The 19,729-nt window shown below is 44.6% G+C and overlaps 2 protein-coding genes across 2 annotated transcripts in view; one reads left to right on the top strand and one right to left on the bottom strand.

Annotated features, from left to right (window-relative positions):
* The window catches only part of ECR1 (E1 C-terminal related 1), a 38,699-nt gene extending 19,494 nt beyond the window's left edge, over positions 1 to 19,205 (bottom strand). Inside the window, exons 1-2 of the mRNA XM_086529949.1 lie at positions 19,046 to 19,205; positions 18,807 to 18,970 (exon numbers count right to left, since the gene is read on the bottom strand). Coding sequence (XP_086386075.1) covers positions 18,807 to 18,970; positions 19,046 to 19,135 — 254 coding nt within the window. The 5' untranslated portion in view covers positions 19,136 to 19,205. The remainder of the gene's footprint in view (positions 1 to 18,806; positions 18,971 to 19,045) is intronic.
* Positions 8,643 to 9,219, top strand: LOC147440180 (uncharacterized). Its single transcript, XM_086483487.1, has 2 exons — positions 8,643 to 8,687; positions 8,776 to 9,219. The coding sequence occupies exons 1-2, from the start codon at positions 8,643 to 8,645 to the stop codon at positions 9,217 to 9,219; spliced, it is 489 nt and encodes a 162-aa protein (XP_086339613.1).
* Positions 19,206 to 19,729: the final 524 nt, after the last annotated feature.

Below are 19,729 nucleotides of genomic sequence, written 5' to 3' on the forward strand. Positions count from 1 at the left end.
GCCCTTGGCCTAAAAAGCAATTACAGTGAAAAGCCTTCAAACTCAAAAGCATCTGGTCCAAAAGCAAAGCCAAAAAGCTGCTAGCGTAAATCACAGAAATCCGTACAGCTGCCACGTCATCAACCAACGCAAAACACGGAAATCCATACAGCCTGCCACGTCATCATGCCAGCGCAATTTTCGGAAATCTACCACGTCATCAGTTTTTGCGTGTGTGCAGGTCCTGCTTTATTTTCTTTCTTTATGTCATTTGGGGCCCCATCGAACACGGTCCCCATAAGTTGGTATGACTTCTTCTGTTACTTCTTCTTCTTAGGGTTTAGGCCCCTCAGCCACATCTGTAAGTTGGCTCCATTCTTTAGACTTTGACACGTCAGCAGTTTGTTACATCTCCCCTTCTTGACAGAGAGTAATCATCCGCGATTACAGCATATCTGCAAAACAACTCAAGTTAGCTCAAAAAAAAATTCCGAGGACATTCTGAGGGACAATCAATTTGCTCTTTTTATTAAGGAGTTAGCTTCTCCTTTCTACTCTTTTGATCAAGGAGTTAGCTTCTCCTTTCGGCTGTTTTGATCAAGGAGTTAGCTTCTCCTTTCGTCCAGATCGGAACTCTTGATATTCCGGCATAGTAAAATTAGCCATCACACCCAGACCGTACTGATCTTCCACTGGTGTCTTGATGCACTAATGTTACATACCCAGGCAATCTCATCCAATTAGGAATATTCAGTAACTGGCACATCACAATGCAACACAAATGCTTACATATGCATGTTACAAGACATAGAAACATAAAGCCGCCGATGAACACTCCTCCAGCATAACCTAACAAGGTTCGGGCTGGGAGATATTCAACGACTCCCTCATCACTCCTCCCACATAACCTAAAAAGGTCCGGGCCGGAAGATATAGAGGCCTTTTACAACCAAACGCCCTCCAGACCGCAGCCTGTGTCGTTTGGAGGTGCTTAGAGTAACCACTACTCAGACTTCTTAATACTCCTCCCGCATAATCCAGGTCCGGGCCGGGAGTCACAACAACAATTATTTTACAAGCATACAACCAAACGCTCCCCAGGCATCGGCCTGCGTCCTTCTGACGTTTTTAAACATACAACGAAACGCTCCCCAGGCATCGGACTGCGTCGTTCCAAGGTTCAAACCAACACAGTATTTCTCACTTCTCCACCCGAGAGTAAAATCACCAATCATTGAAACCAGTATCAAACCAGAGTCAACAATTCAAATCAGCACCAAAACAGGTTCAAAACAGATGCCATCCATTTCAAACAAATTCCAAACAGGATCACCAAACAAGTTCAAACAGAACTCAAACTTAAAAAGCAATCTCAACATCAGTCGAGCTCGAAAAGTCGACTGACTTTCCATCCTCAAACCTGCACCAAAAATTAGGGTTAGGTTCATTCCATAAGGTCCTAGCTGAGCACAGCATGGTCCATCAGCTCCTGGACAAACAGTGTTTCTTTGGCGGCGATGGTAGTCCCAAGATAGCAATCGCACTGGACGTCCAAGGTCATCTGGTCGTGAAGAGACATCTACTGAGAGATGTCGAGAAACTTCAAGTTATGATCTGCTAGGGTTTCCATGGCAAGCATTTCAGAATACCCCCTCTGCCAGAAGTTGCACTCCGAAGGAAGATGTCAGAAACCATATAACTTCGAGCAAAATTTTTCTTGAAAGCTTGCCAAGTACTTAGAGTATGCTGCTTGGTAGCTATCAACATCTGCATGGCACTACCTCTGAGGAAAACAGCAGCTCGAAACAAATCTTGGATCCTTCTCGTGCAAGTAATCTTTCTGGCTTATGCCCTGTAAGACATGAGCGGTGAAGACGGGAGCGCGCCCGATGCGCGATGAAGTAAGGGTGGGAGTGGCTAATAAGTCCGGGTTGGAGGGCGAAGATACCTCCAATAAAATTCCAATATCTGCTCTTTTGTAGGACCGGTATGCTTTCAGAAAAGCACGCGCCTGATGCTCTGATACCACTGTCACAAGACGGGCACCACGTGCCAATAGAAAAGAACAGACTGAACAAACTTTTGGTACTTCAATAACAACTAAACTGAAAGAGAGAGACGACACGTGACACGGAGTGGCAGAATTCCACCCCAGAGAGTATTGGCCCCAAACCTTGGCGCCCCTTTCGGTATTTCTTTATATTGCATCAACACAATACAAGCCGATACTCCAGACTCTGCACCTTCTCCAGGAAGCATGCCAGAGAATGAGCCCTAACCTCATATTTAAAGGCCCTTGGCCTAAAAAGCAATTACAGTGAAAAGCCTTCAAACTCAAAAGCATCTGATCCAAAAGCAAAGCCAAAAAGCTGTCAACGTAAATCACGAAAATCCGTATAGCTGCCACGTCATAAACCAGCGCAAAACGCGAAAATCCGTACAGCCTGCCACGTCATCATGCCAACGCAATTTTTGGAAATCTGCCACGTCATCAGTTTCTGTGTGTGTGCGAGTCCTGCTTTATTTTCTTCCTTTATGTCATTTGGGGCCCCATCGAACGGGGTCCCCATAAGTTGGTAGGACTTCTTCTGTTACTTCTTCTTCTTAGGGTTTAGGCCCCTCAGCCACATATGTAAGTTGGCTCCGTTCTTTAGGCTTTGACACATCAGCAGTTTGTTATAGCCGATTGTTTTCAAGGCCGGAATTGACAGCACAGATTTATGAGAAAGAGCTCTTGGTGGTTATCCATGCTCTTACTCAGTGCCGACATTACCTACTTGCAGCCGATTTTACGGTCTTCACCGATCATCAAAGTTTACGCTACTTCTTGTCACAGAAGCACTATCAGAAAAGCAGATGCGGTGGGCTAACATCTTGTCACAGTTTCACTTCCAGATTGTTCGTGTGCAGGGACAGAAGAACTTGATGGCAGATGCTTTGTCCTGGAAGCCGTTTATTTCCGCGATTCATCATAGAAGCTTCGACGACATGGTCGATCAGTACACCATAGATCCAGATTTTTCAAATGTATTCAGTCGAATACAGAATGGGGAGGTAGTAGCGGGATATTCCATTCGGGATGGCTACTTGATGAAGGAAACGATGTCGTGCGTTACACAGCCGTTGAGGGAAAAGGTTCTAACCGAATGCCACTATCCACCATTTACGGGTCACCGCGGCATTGACACCACCTTGAAAGATGTGGAACGATACTTCTTTTGGCCGAGACTCAAGAAGGACGTGGACGATTTTGTACGGAGTTGCTTGGTATGCCAGAAGGTCAAGTTTGACAAGCATAAAGCACACAAAATGTTACAGCCTTTACCCATTCCCACCCGCCCTTGGAAAAGTATTGCTATGGATTTCATTTTGATCTCCCGAAGACACAAAGTGGGCACGATGGTATCTGGACTGTTATTGACAGATTTAGCAAGCAGGCTCATTTCATTCCAATAAAGAAAACAGTCAAGCCGGATCGTTTAGTGAGACTGTTCATTGCCGAATATTCAGATTACAAGGCATGCATGAGACAATCGTCTCTGACAAAGATCCCCAATTCACGAGTTTGTTTTGGAAGGCTATTTGGGAGAACATTGGCACACGGTTGCAGTTCTCGTTATCTTTCCACCCGCAGACAGATGGGCAATCTGAGATTGCAAATTCAGTCGTACTGGATTTATTGAAGTCTTACATTTCTGATCAGAAGACTCAATGGGAAAAGTTTTTGCCCTTGGTGGAATTTGCCTACAATAACACGATCCACTTTTCAACGGGCAAGGCGCCATTTGAGATTATTGAAGGTGCTACGAAGGTTCCACCCTTCCTAAGCACGAAAGATAAGATTTTTGAAGACGACCAGTACACGAGGGACTTGGACACTGCTTTTGCCAAGGTCCGGGAGGCTTTAGCGAAATCTCGGGAAAGACAAAAGAAGGCAGCAGATCGACACCGTCGCGATTTGAAATTAAAGGAAGACAATTGGGTGCTCTTAGTTTTGAGAAGGCACGCCTAAGAAACAAAAAGGGAAAGGAGCGGCTTTTTCCAAAGCTTAGCATGAGATACTGTGGACCTTTCCAGATATAAGAAAAGATAAATGATGTCTCCTTTAGACTGAAGTTGCTCGATACTTGGAGAATTCACAATGCTTTTCATGTGAGTCTCTTGAAGCCTTTTAAAGGCGATGTGCCCGATGATGAGGAGCCAAATGAGCAACCCGAAGTGGAGGAAAGCGAGGAGATGCTCGTTCGAAAACAGATACTAGCACATAAAGATAGAAAGATTAAAGGTAAAGTGATTAGGTGGTTCTTGGTCAAATTCAATAACTATCCTGCATTGGATGCGAAGTGGATGGAGGAGGAGGACCTCGCAGATACTCCTCATATTGTGGAACTTTACCTTGAAGCATTCGGTTTAACATAGTCTACTCCGATAGAACCATGGGTGAATCTAGTGCAGTGGGCATACACAAGAGGGGAGTCACTCCGCTCCTTTGTCAACAGATTACCCCGATTTTTGATATAGAGTCATTGATGTCCCTTTGGGTTTCAAGGATACTATTGGGCTGACAGTATTCTGTTGTATGACTTTACGAACTGGAATTCTCGACATCGAATATGATATTGATTGATTTGTACTTGACTTGCTTGAGTGCAGGAACTGATAGACGAAATGACTGCAGTATTTTGGTCTCATAAATTTCTATAGACATGATTGCAATATGAATTAGTTAATCGGGCATCTGTGAGGTCCCAATTGGATCTAGATGCGATTGCTAAATACGTTGCCAATTAATCATGGTTTGAGATTTGGAATGATCTTGAATGTGATTTGTCATGTGATGTCCTGTGATGTCAAGTGATGTCCTGTGATGTGACTGTCAATTGGTACATGTGCTAGATGTGTTGTTCCTAGTGCGTTGATACTAACAGCCAGTGTCTGCTAAGACAGTTTATGGCCCCTGTCTGTTTTGCAGACATAATCGAGAACGATTACAATGCTTTCAAGAGGGGGGTATGTCACAAATGGGTGGCGTGGCTAACCCCGGACACACACACACTGCTCATATCTGCCTCGAAAATGCGTTGACAGTAGACACATGGCAGTCCCAAAAACGTGGCACAGAATGTGCTGGCAGGCTGATGTGACAAATAGTACGAACATCCGCTTTTTGCGTTGACTGCGTTGCTGATGACGTGGCAGCGTACGGATTTCTTGAAATTACGCTGGTTGTTTTAATGGCAGCTTTTGGGGATAATTGCTTTTGAAAGAGAAGCTTTTAAATTACTGCTTTTGGGGCTCTTCTTTTGGGCATCCCTTGTATCAATAAATTAGTGGGCAGGGCCTCACTTCTCAGAGCATCTGGACGCAGAGTCTGAGAGTGAGCACCTACCCACTCTCTTGTACTTTGAACACAGATTAATACAAAAAGAAATACCGAAAGGGGCGTCAATCTTTGGGGCCAATGTCGACCTAATTGTGAATTGTTAAATGTTTTGAAGTGAATCTCTGCTCTATCGCGGTAGAATCTTGACTTGGGGTGTCCAAGTTTGTTACACCGTCCGATGGGGCCCATGGGACTTGAAGAACAAATAAAGCAACACAGACAAAAACATTTGCGTGGAGCTGATGACATGGCAGCAACAGTACGGATTTTCGGATATCCCGTTGACAGTGCTTACGTGGCAGTAATTGTACGGATTTCTGCAATTCGCGCTGACAATGCTGACATGGCAATTGTACAAATTTTCATAAATCACGCTGGCAGCTTTTGGCATCTGCTTTTGGACCAAATGCTTTTGAGTTTGAAGGCTTTTCATGTAAATTGCTTTTCATATGTAAGGTGCAGCGGAATGAATGTTGAACTTGCTCAAGATGAGTGCTCCGAATTGTGCTCAAGGGTTCCTTTTACTTACGGAAGGGAGAGCCTTCCGTTCCTTTAGTGAGAGAGTGCAATGGACACAAACAAAGTGGTGAGCACTATGAATGAAGGTACCGAGACTGAGAGATAGAGAGAGAAGAGAATACGACACCAAAATGTTGTCAAACCCTCCTCCGAAGGCCCCACTCTCTATGGCGAGAGCGGTCTACTATTGATTGCACAATCTCTACAATGCTTGGACTTGTCGACGACGATGAGGACGACAACGAGACGGGCTGAAAACTGAAATCGCTAAGGGCTGAAATCTGCAAATCTTTATCTACTGAATTCTGACTCTATGTCGATGACGATTCGGTGACGACGACGCGCTGAAAACGCAGATGCTGAAATCTGCATTTCCGGGCTGAATCTGCAAACTTCGCGGGATCTGACCGTGCGGCGAGGATCTGCTGCGGGAAGGTGAGATCTGCGAGCTTCGGGGGTTCTACTATGGAGTCTGACTACTGAAAACTGAAAACGCTGAGTCTAGGGCTGATTCTGTCGCGAAGATCTGCAAAAACGCTGAGGTTGATCTGCAAACCAAAAACGCTAGGGCTGAATTCTGTGCTTCTGCAAAAACGCTAGGCTAATGCTGTGTCTTGCTGTCGCCGGGTTGGTCTGCAATGCAAAACACTGGGGCTGATCTGCAATGGATAAAAACACTGGCTGTCCTTGGCTGAAAACGCTAAGTCTCCTGCCCGGGGGGGGCTTGCTGAGAAGGTGCACTGTTGGATGTCAAGTCCCTGCTGCCTCTTCTGCCAGAAAGTGCTAGCGCTAGGTTTTTATTTATACAACTTAGCAAAATTGCCCTAACTACTTTCCAACAAAAGTCACTTAAAAATAATAAGTGAAAAATGTCAAAAATAGGGAAAATAGGTTTACTGCACTAGAAAATTCCCCTGATGGATTCTGATGGGAATGCTGATGATCATGTTGTGTGCAACCAAAGGATATGCATCTAATCTAAGTGACTGGTCATGCACGGTCTGCGAACAGACTCACAAAAGTGTCAGATCACTTCCTATTCTAGAATGACTTGACTGACTGAACCCTGGTCATGTTGTAGCTTGTCCACGGACACATAGGGTTGGATGTGTCACGTGACATCATAGGCCAAGGGCCTTTAAATAAGTGCAAAGGGCTCATTCTCTAGCACGCTCCGCGAGAGGTGCAGAGGATGGAGTACCTGCATTGTACTAAGTTCAAGTAATATAAAGAAGCATCAAAAGGGGCACCAAGGTTTGGGGCCAATGCTCTCTGGGGTGGAATTCCGCCACTCCGTGTTGCGTGTGCTCTCTCTCTCTTTCAGTTCAGTTGTTATTTAAGTGCTAAAAGTCTGTTCAGACTGTTCTTTTCCATTGGCACGTGGTGCCCGTCTTGTGATAGTGGTATCAGAGCATCAGGCGTGTGCTTTTCTGAAAGCATACCGGCCCTACAAAAGAGGAGACAGAGAAAAACGACCATAGAGGAGGTTGGCAAGGAGAATGTTGTGCAGGTGGTGACAGATAATGCAGCTAATTGCAAGGCAATGGGATTTATGGTGGAGCAACATTTTCCTGGCATAGTGTGGACTCCATGTGCTGCACATTGTTTGGATTTGCTCATGGAGGATATTGGCAAACTTTCATGGGTGCAGCCCATAGTTGCAGATGTAGTCAAGGTCACCACATTCTTTCGCAAGAAACATCAGGCTCTTGCTATCTTCCGCAGCCATAGCACTTTGGATATGGTTCGACCTTCAAAAACCAGGTTTGCCTACATTTACTTGGTTTTACAGAGGCTCTACAAACTTAGAGATCCACTACTACAGACAGTGGTGGATCCAAAATGGCGAGGCATGTCAAGATCGCAGGATGAATCTACAAAATACTTGCAGAGGCGGATCCTTGATGAGAGCTTTTGGCAGGAAGTGCACGCTCTTTCAGTGGCACTCAAGCCAGTCTACGTCCTCCTTCGATTGACGGATATGGAGGGATCGACCTTGGGACTAGTCTATCATATGTTTATGCAGATGAAAGACCATGTTTCCAAATGCGATCTGTTGACTATTGATCGGTAAGGGTTCCTCATGTTCTAATGGTTGTAACTTGTCTATTTTAACCATCAAGTCTAAGTTATAACGGTTAACTTGTATTGACAAGTTGTTTTGATATTTCAGCCGATCAGATTTATTGGGATGTGTTGAGAGCCGCTGGACTTTCATGAGCCGTCCCATACATGCGATGGCTGCCATGCTTCATCCTCTCTACAGGTCGCCAGAGCTATGGAGTGATACCTTGCTTAGCACAAAACAATCAGAGTATGTTGGGCTCATGTTTTCAGAGGATGATCAGCTTGGGATAGACAAGGAATTCACCAACTACATGAATGGCATTGGCGCTTCTTTCACGAGAGCAGTTTCTTTGAGGAAGGAAGCCACAAAGTATCCTTTGACGTGGTGGCACTCGTATGGGAGAGTTGGTCTTCGCAACCTCTCACGCATTGCTCTTCGTATCCTTTCCCAGGTTAGGAAACTGTCATCCATGATTACATTGTACATATCATTTTAAACTTCTAACTTCATCTTTATATTACTTGACACTTGTCACTCTCTTGCTGATGATTGCGCTCTTGCTTGATCACTGAGCAGGATTGCTCGGCTGGAGCATGTGAGCGCAATTGGAGTGCTTACTCTCTCATACACACGAAGATTCGAAATCGCCTTAGCACTTCTCAGTTGGAGAAGTTAGTGTATTGCAGAGCCAACATGAGGCTCGTGCGGAGTTACCATTCTTTGGGGCAACCCAAACAGGTAATTACCTTGATGTTGGCCACTTTAACTCAACCTGCAAGCATATGCCATAAATACGTCAGTTTAACTTTATTTTACTCTTCAACAGGTTGATGCGACAGAGCTGAAAATGGTAGATGATCCTAGACCAGAGGAGGTGGACCGACAGATTAGAGACGAGCAGGAGCAGATTCTCAGAGAGCTGCATAGAGAGCTCGAGAGCGTGGATCGTCGTGTGACTAGATCACGTGCACGAGCTCTTAGCCTTCCTCTACGCACGGTGGGAGGAGATCCAGACACCGTGAGACGAGAGAGTATTCGCAGGGGGAAGCTTCCTATTTGCTCCATTCGCAGGCGAGCGAATGAAGCTGTCCGGCTCATCCATGCAGAGATTGTTGATATGCCTGAGGAGGCTTGTGGTGCAGAGGTGCTTGTACCAGAGTTGACATATGTTGAGCCTGACCCTGAGTTTGATGAGGAGGGCAATGTCCTTGATGATGGGGGCTTGCTCTCTACCGACGATTCATCTTCCGCATCTGACACAGACTTTTGAGGCCACACGTCTTAGTGCACACTGGTGACTTCATGCTTTGGAGGACAGGCTACAGCAGACTTTTATTGTTATTATGGCATTGTAGTATTTCACAGTACTTTGTTTTGGATCTTGATTCAATTTGTATGGTATATGCCCACTTCTGGCTAATGCCATGGACATGATGTTTGAACTTTGTAGTTGTTATTTGGTCTTATGATTTATGGTCATTGGTTTTCTCATTGAGTATTGAATCTTGAGTCATTAAGTTTTTTGATCAATATGTTCATTTTAAGCATTGCATTGTTAATGAGGCTGAATTTTGAAAGGTCTGTGAACTAAAATTTAGTGTAATTGTCTTTTTTTACAAATGGTACGTACCTATCACGTACCTAAAGGTTGGTTCAGTACGGAAGTACGTTCCGTACGTACCTAAACCGTACCGTACACTACGTACCTTTCCACCTTGAGAGAAACATTGTCTGTCCAAGAGTTGATGGATTGACATGGCAGCACCAGTACGAAATTCCGCAATACACGTTGACAATGTTGACGTGGCAGTTGTACGGATTTTCGTAAATCACGCTGATAGCTTTTGGGCATCTGCTTTTGGACCAGATGCTTTGAGTTTGAAGGCTTTTCATGTAAACTGCTTTTCATAGGCCAAGGGCCTTTAAATGAGTGCAAAGGGCTCATCCTCAGACATGCTCCGCGAGAAGTGCAGAGGATGGAGTATCGGCATTATACTGAGTTCAAGTAATATATAGAAATACTAAAAGGGGCGCCAAGGTTTGGAGCCAATGCTCTCTAGGGTGAAATTCCGCCACTCCGTGTCACGTGTGCTCTCTCTCTTTCAATTCAGTTGTTATTGAAGTGCTTAAAGTCTCTTCAACCTATTCTTTTCCATTGGCACGTGTGCTCGTCTTGTGACAGAAAGCCTGCGTTCTCAGCCCTCGCCAGGTTTGGACAACTTTGTGAGAGTTTGGTCCAAGTGTTCGGATCGTCAACTTTTAATTAAATAAAGAAATACCGAAAGGGGCGCCAGTCTTTGGGGCCTACAAGGTGTCTGTCTCGTGTGCGCAGTGACATTCTAGTCGCTGGACGCAATCGTGTTCTCTTTTCTTCCGAGTGCTTTCCGCCCTCTACTGTGTACAAGCCGGTTATATGGTTCCATCACGGGATACTCACTTTTTTTCAAAAAGTGCAGCGTGGATTGTTGTGGGTGAAGCAACACAAAGTTTGTCGTTATCACAGAGAAGAGAGACCAAGTACCTCAAGAGGGATCTTCCTCACATGGCACAGAGAAAGTTCCTTCAACTCTTCAAGAATAGGACACGACGTTTAGAGCTCAATTGCGTAACTGCATGGAAATGTTTCAGCATTTGGCTAGCAACCCAAGGATGCAGGAGTTTTTACAGGCTTCTACACAAGAATCTCTTTGCGCAGCACACATGGATGCAACTAATGAAATGTTAGCTGCTTCCCAGCACAATGCCGTACCGGCACTACTCTGGCATTACCTGTTCGCACTTTTCCGGTCATTTGGTCTGACACAAACAATTTAAATTAGTTTGATTGACTTATCCTAAGGCCGTAAAAATAATTGAGGCCTTAGGGTTACTGATTTAAGGACCCGATCTCATTCCTGTGCTCGCACTGACACGCATGATTTTTTGAACCTAAATCTGAAGACACTACCTACCCCTTATTGAAGACTCGATTTCCCAATCACTAGGGCTTCAGGGTATTTTATGCTAGGGTCTCCCTGAGGTGCTCTGGAGATTGGCCCAAGTCTAGATGCACTTGAGGCCCTAGAACTGCTAGTTCTATTCTCATGTGCACACAATTAATTAGATAACTATTTTCTCGTAAATAAATTAATTATTTTCAAAGTCTGACATTGTTACAGGGAAGGCAAAGAAAAGTTGAAATCCGACGCGAGAACTGAAGAAAAGAATGAAGATTTCGGCCAAAAAAAAAAAATGGTGGAGAAGTTTGCCAAAGCAGAATCCAAGCGTCCATTGCAGGTTGACATGGGTGTGAAAAGATTGATGAAATACTCCAGAGACCCGAGATTCGCGAAACACCTGAAGATTACCTAATTACGAGATTCACTCGAGATGGCATGAGGCCATTGATTCTCCTCTCAGGACGAGACAAAAGCTGAAAGGACAGACGAGTGCAGAAAAGCAGAAGCTTTACTCACAGGAAGAACTAGAATGTTGATCAGAAGATGAACCAGATACTGGAAAGGACACTGAAAGAGATACTAATGTACGGACAATCTGGTTGTTTGTGACACATAACCGGAAATATGAGCGAGGAACTCGCTTCTTCATGGATTGGGAAGCATGGAGCTCGACATCCACTCTTTTGCAACGAGGTGAGCCATCTCCTTGCCTGTTTTGCACGTGAAATCAAGGATGAGATGGTGAGATCGAGAAGGAATGAATCGGATATCCTTTCGATTCGAGATAAGAATGATGACTTTGAATTAATGATTGATGACGCATATCGAATGATTCTAGTGCATCAAGATTCCATATGAATGAGATGACTGGTTATTATGGTGAATGCATTAAGAGTTCCTGCGGGATGAGATGGCTACACAAGGATCTAGGTGCATCAAGACTTCTGGACGGATGAGATGACTAGATGATTGAAACACTATGTTCAGTATGAACTAAGTGTGTGAATGAAGAACTTTGAAACAGGAATTTCCCAAGGTAAATCTCATTTATATATGAGATTAATGTTGTCTGGAAGAACTTGCTAGTTGTGTGCAGATGACAGGTGATGTCGATGATGATGAATGCAACTGGGAGCAATGACCGCTCCAGAATGAATCCGATAAGTATCATGAATTATGAATGAAACCAATGTGGTATAGAAGAACCTGCTATTTATGAACAGATAACAGGATTTAGAGAAAAAAAAAAAGAATGAGATGATGATGACTTTAAGGCAGTGACAGCTCCCGAATGAACTTGAAGAGGAAGAGAGCGAGGAGATACTCATTCCGGAACAGAAACTGGCTTTCCAAGACAGGAAAGAGAAAGGTAAAGTGAACGGTGGTTCTTAGTTAAGATCATCGGGCATTAAATGCAAAATCGATGGAAGGGGAGGACCTAGCTGATACTCCTCGGATTTGAAACTTTACCTCAACACTTTTGGTCTAACAGTGGCTATTCCAAGAGGTTCCCACAGAAGTACTTCGAAATGGGATCCCTGAAAATGATTTCTCGCACACGACAGTGTTGAGGCGAAGGACTACTTGCACACGACGGTGCTTGAGTTGAAAATCTCTATAGACATGATCGCAATATGGGATTAGTTAATCCAACATCAATGAGGTCCGAGATGTATCTAGATTCGATTACTAAATACGTTGCTTGCAGTCATGGTCTGAGATTTGGAATGAATTTTTATGTGATTGATTTGATTTGTCATGAGATGTCTTGTGATGTGATTTGAATGAGATCTGAATTGTGATCTGGATGTGATGTGACGTGATTGTCATCTTTGTATAAGTGCTGGATTTGTGTCATCTAGTGCGTCAATACTTAGAGTCAGTGTCTGTTGAAATGGTTTATTGCGGCCTTTGTCTATTTCGAAGGCGTGATCGAGGGCGATTTTAATTCTTTCAAGAGGGGGGATGTCACAAATTGATGACGTGGCAGTACTGCCCAGACACACACACCAAATGGAAGGAAAATGGCCGAGAGGACAAGGAGAAACTGAGATTTGAAAAACGGAAAAAGTTGAGGCTGAGGGGCCTAAAAAAAGGGGTTAAAATTCCTAACCCATCAACTTAAAGAACTTATGGAGCACCGACCAAGGAGCCTAAAGCCAAGTAATCAAAAGCTTGGATCTCTGAGCTGAAATTCCGTAAATCGCGTTGGCTTCCACGTGGCACTACTTTACGGAATTCCGTGATTTGCGCTGATTGCTAACGTGGTACATCTGTACGAATTTCTGTAAACTACGCTGGCTGGATTTTGGCAGTTTTGTGTGCACTTTTGGAGAGCAAATGCTTTTGTGTGTGAATGCTTTTGAACCTGATGCTTTTGGGGCTTTGCTTTTGGGCATCCCTCCTACATTTATAATAGGAGTTGTACTTTCCAAAGAGCAATAAAGGGGCGCCAATCCTTGGGGCCAATGCGTCTTGGCTCAAAACTCCGTCGTGCCATGTCGACTCTCCTTTTCTCTCCCTCTATTTAAGTTCAGTGATTTTGCAGTTTTTGTTCGTATGTTGCTATTGATTTCTCGCTTTAGGTATCCGAGCATATAATATGGGTAGGGCAATTTGCTAAGGTGAGTAGCGCCCATTATAAAGATATACTAATCCATTGCCAAGGTTGGTCAATGGTTGGTTCAAAAGTCTCTCTCTCTCTCTCTCTCTCTCTCTCTCTCTCTCTCTCTCTCTCTCTCTCTCTCTCTCTGTGCACCGGCTTATGAAATTGGGGGTACCCACAAATCTGATGTGGGGGATCATGGCATTGTACAGTTCAGTGATGGGTCATGTACGCACATCAGAGGGGATATCCGACATAGTTCACTCCACCATCGGAGTGAAACAGGGATGCCCACTGTCCTCTACTTTATTTGGTATGTATGTTGATGGGGTCTCTGATTATATTGACAGAGGAGGTGATAGAGGTGCTCAGCTTGCAGGGACATGGATCCCTCTTTTATTGTATGCTGACGATATCGTGTTGATATCAGAATCGCCAGAGGGTATGCAAAGACATTAGGACGCATTGCATAGTTTTGCAGAGGATAGTGGATTGTCTGTCAACCTTGGTAAAACCAAGGTCATGGTATTTAATACCACGCCACAGTGGGTTAGGAGATCAGCACCTACTTTCACATATGGACAGGACAGTATGGAGTACACTGATGCATACACATATCTTGGGGTGGTCTTTAGTGGACCGAGGTTCACACTGAAAGTAGCAGCAGACACTAGATTGACTCGTGCCTATGCAGCCCTAGGTGGTTTAGAGAGGATTTGCTCGCAAGTTCAGTTCCAGGAACCTCGAACAAAGCTCTGGCTTTTCGATACTTTGGTCGCTTCAGTTATGCACTACGCGGTTCAGGTTTGGGGACCGTCTATTGACAGTGCTGGATGGACTAATATGGAGAGACCCCTGATATCTATGATTTCTAGGCTGATTAGAGCCAAGGCCTCAGTCCCACATGACATCATACGAGCGGAGCTGGCTGCCCCACCTATGGAGGTTGAGGCACTCACCAGATCAGTATCATTTGTACACAGCTTATGGGACACCACCAGGGACAGGTATGCCAGGCTTGCTCTCGAGTCATCCAGACAGCTGGCATTACAGGGAGATACATCATGTTGGTATGCACAGATGAACTCATGGTTTCAGAGGCATGGTTTCAACATGGACAGGCTGCCCCCTTTCCAGTATTCTCTTGATGCACCATCCTTGGCTCTTACACGGATGGAGACTACTAGACTCATTCAGCAGGATCTTATCCAGCTTGATAGCAAGAGGACATGGATAGAACCATCACGGGAGTTGTGTACGAAGAGGGTTTTCTATAGAGAACATCTTCTTCAACTCACGACAGACGGATTTGTCACACGGCCCAGTTACATGGACACACATCTATCTCATAGGTTACGATGTGCTATTGGCCAGATTCGCACATCTTCACACCAGCTTGGGATTGAGACAGGTAGATTCAGAGGCATACCAGCAGACAGTAGGATATGTCAGTTATGCCATGCAGAGCCAGAGACAGAGTTTCACTACATATGTCGCTGCACAGTCTACTATGAGATACGGGGACGCTTTCATTGTCTATTCAGAGATGATTTTGACTCGTTAGACAGAGTCATGAGATATCAGGATCAAAGATGTCTCGGATTATTCCTACTTGAGATTCAGAGACATAGAGACGCTCTATTGAATGGGCAAAGACAGAGACAGTCCCAGAGACGCATCTCAGATTTCTTCAGTCTGAGTACCACAGAGTCAGAGGGGACACCGCCACCAGAGAGCTCGGTTCCCACCCATACACACATCAGCGGTACTCTCATTGATCGAGCTACAGAGTTAGGGAGATCGAGACGACCGCGACTGAGGGGAGCCACGCAGCACCGGCGGAGATTGCGGCAGAGGATCCACAGGATTCTAGCACGACACCCAGAATGTCGATCGGGATAGGCTTCATGCTACTGCTATATTGTATCATGGTGACACTTATCCCCACTTTGTACCTTTATGGCATGATACCATTGCTCAGCCTACCAGCCACCCATAGGAGTCGGTAGCACTCCTATCAGTTCTTTGTTTGTAGTTTTCTTGTTTGTACCCAGACTTGGTACTAGACTCATCATTGTAATCAGTTGGTCTCATAGGTCATTTTGGCCTCTTGTAGACGTTAATATATCATTTCATTTCTCTCTCTCTCTCCCCTTGGTTCACCGCTTCAGCATCGTCAACTTTGAAGATCTGACCTTGATCCGATGCAACCGCCGTTGCCACCATCCCACCACCACCACCTCCTGGGTACAATGGTTGGAGCCCATATAAATATCCATATTATCAGCATCCGGGGTTTGCATCAAACCAACCAAAAGATTTCAAGGATGAAAAAACTACAGTAAGATTTTTCACTTTTTCTGTGAAAGATAGCAAGAAAGCCTTGTTGTTCCTACAACAATTTGACAACATCTATGCCTTGGGGAACTACACAGAAGAATCAAAGATCTCTCGAGACGCAGGATTCTCAAAGATAATGCTATGCAATGGTGGAGCTCAATTACTACCTAGCCAAATGCCCCAAGGACTTGGCAGGCTTTCAAGACTATTTTTGAACGAAGCTACATGGATGACACAGCATGACGGAGTTTCGCGCCCAAAAGCACTCGCCACTCGCCCCAAAGACTGGCGTCCCCTCTCGGTATTTCTTTATTATTAAGCTGGTCCTCCTTTATCCACTTAGCATCAAGAGCCGGATAATTCTTGAACTTGACCAAATACCTTTGTGTCAACTTGCCTTTCACTTTCACTTTCCTTGTCAACCAGGACCTGTTCGAGAATGAGGATCTCTTGTCTTCCACTTCGGGCTGCTCATTTGGCCCCGTGTCCATAGGCACTTCACCTTTAAAAGCTCTCGGTAGACTCACATGAAATGCGTTGTGAATCTTCCAAGTATTTGATAACTTCAATTTGAAGGATACATCATTTATCTTTTCTTGGATTTGGAAAGGTCTATAGTATCGCATACTGAGCTTTAGAAAAAGTCACTCCTTACCCTTCCGTTTTCGTAGGCATGCCTTCTCAAACCATAGTAGCACCCAATCATCTTCCTTGTTACGTCAGTGCTTGTCTGTTGCTTTCTTATGCCGTGCTTGAGACTTCTCCGTACCTTGGCAAACGCAGTGTCAAGATCTTGTGTACATTAATATACTTCAAAAAAATTATCTTTGGTGCTCAGAGTAGGTGTAACCTTCCTGACACCCTCAATGATCTTAAATGGTGCCTTCTCCATAGACATATGAACCGTGCTATTGTAAGCAAACTCCACCAAGGGAAAATACTTCTCCCATTGAATCTTCTGTTCAAAGATGTACGATTTTAACAAGTTTAAGACCACTGAATTGGCTATCTCCGAGTTTGTGGGTGAAACGAGGACCAGAATTTAAGCCATGTGACTATATTCTCTCAAATTGCCTTCAAAACAAACTTGTGAAACAATGACCTATAATCACTTCCAACAAGGGGTCGGATGGAAACACAAAGATAACTGCAAACTATACACTTGGCACACTTTTAGTACTTCAAAACAACTTGAAAAAGAGAAAGAGAAAGAGAGAGACAATACAGCGCGGCAGAGTTTCGAGCCAAGACGCGTTGGTCCCAAAGACCGGCGCCCCTTTCTGTATTTCTTTATTATTGACTGTCAAGTGCAGCGGAATTAAAATGGTGAAGATCTAGGTTTTATACTTCCACAAATCCTTTACTTCTTTTCCTTGCGTTAGTGATTCCTTTTAGCTTGAATGATGGTTCCTTTTACTTTCCCTATAGAGACAGAATGAGAGAATGCGGTAGAGATGTGTAGAGAGAGAGAAAGAGTGAAAAGAGAATGACACCCTATGGGGTCCCAACCAACCCTCTCAAGGACCCCCCACACCGTTGCCGATGTGGTATTTGCTTTCGAATGCGTAAATAAAATGTACACACATGCAATACCTCAAGTGCGGACTCTACTAACTCGAATGATGATTGTCGCCACAGTAACTCCTCATACGAGACACCTCCGGGGCTGATTTCATGCAATTTTGGATCCTTCTCGATGTGGGATTGCAGATGGCCACCAAGGGCTAGTGGGGGCTGACTTGCGCTCCCGACGTGAGAGGAAATGGCTACAAAAAACAGATCTGGCGTGCAAAACACAACAGATCTGTCTCAGGAATCAAGGCTGAAAACGCAGTTGATGATGGACAATGATGTGAGCACTCGATGCAGCGAGGGAATGGCCAAGAGAGAGGCTCAATATGTTGCCAAAAGCTCCACGCTGCAGCAGAGAGAGTAGCATTACCACATCCGTAGCTCTTCCGCCAAGGGAAGGGATGAAAACTGAAAACACTAGCTGCTATTGTCACGTGCACATCTAACCCTATGTGCACGTGGACAAGCCAACTCCCATTTTTAGGGTTTACGACAACCTAGGTAGTGTTCTGGCACCCTTGTGAGTCTGTACGCAGGGTGTACATACGCTCTTACCTTGAACATTCCAAAGGAAGAAACATTGAAAATAAACTTGCTTAGATGCAAAAATGAGCAAACGTTTTTTATAATTCTTTTAAATGAGTATCCTTTCTCAACGATAAGGAAATAAGATGGCACTATTGAACGACAAAAGCAAATACTAGAAAAATGTGACTGGCATGTAGGCAAAGAACAAAATAGAGAGGCCAAAAAAATGTAGCTTCTAGGCAATAAAGTAGGCTCTAGCTAAGTGTAGAAGCAAGCCATAAACCTGGGAGAGTGTGCATAGTCCAAAACACATATAGAGGGAGGAGGTGAGCCGCTAGATACCAACTAATAGAGTCAAAAACACATATAGACTCTAGAGACTCAAAGGTGGAAAGTAGAGGGAGGAGGAGGCTGGAAGCTAGAGCAGTGAGCTCTAACTCTCACCATAGCTCACCTCTCATCATCAAAGTCCAAAAAACCCAATCATGCTTTGATTGGACTTGGGCACGTCCAGGAGTATGGTTCCCCAATCGACGCGTACGGAAAAAACATAATTTGGAGTGCACACTGGCAGAGAGCATTGCTCTGTTTCATGCTTTGCTATGAATCTTAGTGAAAAACTATGCCGACCCTACTAATCCAAAGACTTATTATAGATTGACATTGTCACAAAAACTTTTCTTGCAGTATATTGTCACATGACATAGAGGAAAACAAAATGGCATCCTTTAATTTGAAAAATAGCTGGGAGTTCACATTGATAGTTTTAAGTATTTTTCAAGTAAGTAGAGCTGACTAGCCTACCAGGATCTAGCTGAGACAGAGTACCCATCAGGACAAGAGAGTGTTCACAATGTGTGAGAAGATGAAGACCTGAAGAGAAACTGGCGGTTGAGGTTAGAGACATCAATGGTATCCATGTCGATGACATCAATGTTGCCGAAACCGGAAAGAGCAAGGTCCTTAAGGAGCTCGCAGCCGAGACCTCCAGCTCCAATCACTAAGACGCGAAGATCGTTGTGGAGAGACTCCCGCAGCTTAGCAGAAACGAAAGTGTCTCAGGTAGAGCTGCGAGAAGCCCAAGGATGAACAAACAAGGGGGCGCTTCTTACCTCTGCGCAGGGTTCGAACTCTGGACCCACCAAAGTTCCTTGGCGCAGGAGCAGATGGTCGATGTCTTCCCATCTCCCCTGCATGTCCATGATGTCGGAAAACAGCTTACGCTGAGAATTTTGAATGGAACAATTTACGACCTTATTATATTACAACCTTACCGTGTCATATAGTGATGAGGGTGGCTTACCTCATCTATATCTTAGAAACCATAGTGGGTGCGCCTAGAGCCCCTCACCTTTACCACTAGGCCAACACCCCCATGACACCTCAACTATATCTTACACGGGCATGGGAGATGGGCTCAAAGACCGACGTCAATTTAAGCCCCCCTCCCCCCCCCCCCCCTCTCTCAATCGAGCACCATAGATCTTGTCATTGAAGGTAACTCGGATACAAAAGTACCCAAGTTTACTTCCACATTGCGATAAGTTTGCACATCAAAACTCAAGGAAAATGGCTACATTCCTCAAAAGGCATCTATAGATGATGTGGTTAAGGCACGTGCCACTTATCCTCGAGGTTGTGGGTTCAATCCTCGTGTGGGCAGGGAGGGCGAAGTAGATTGAGGTACTTGAGTTTAAATTTTTCTTGGTTTACTTTTCTGGAGATCTATGGGGCTAGATCATCTCACCATAGATCCAGTTGCCTCCCATGCCTATGTAAGATATGGCTAAGGGGTG

The sequence above is a fragment of the Adiantum capillus-veneris genome, chromosome 15 (assembly GCF_014529385.1).
Source record: "Adiantum capillus-veneris isolate H3 chromosome 15, ASM1452938v2, whole genome shotgun sequence".
In the NCBI taxonomy this organism is placed as follows: Eukaryota; Viridiplantae; Streptophyta; class Polypodiopsida; order Polypodiales; family Pteridaceae; genus Adiantum; species Adiantum capillus-veneris.

What these genes read in the sequence shown, in the direction of transcription:
- LOC147440180 (XM_086483487.1), top strand. Translation starts at nt 8,643, where the DNA reads ATGAGGCTCGTGCGGAGTTACCATTCTTTGGGGCAACCCAAACAG. An exon ending in CTTTGGGGCAACCCAAACAG is followed by an intron (nt 8,688 to 8,775) that starts GTAATTACCTTG and finishes ACTCTTCAACAG; the next exon opens with GTTGATGCGACAGAGCTGAA.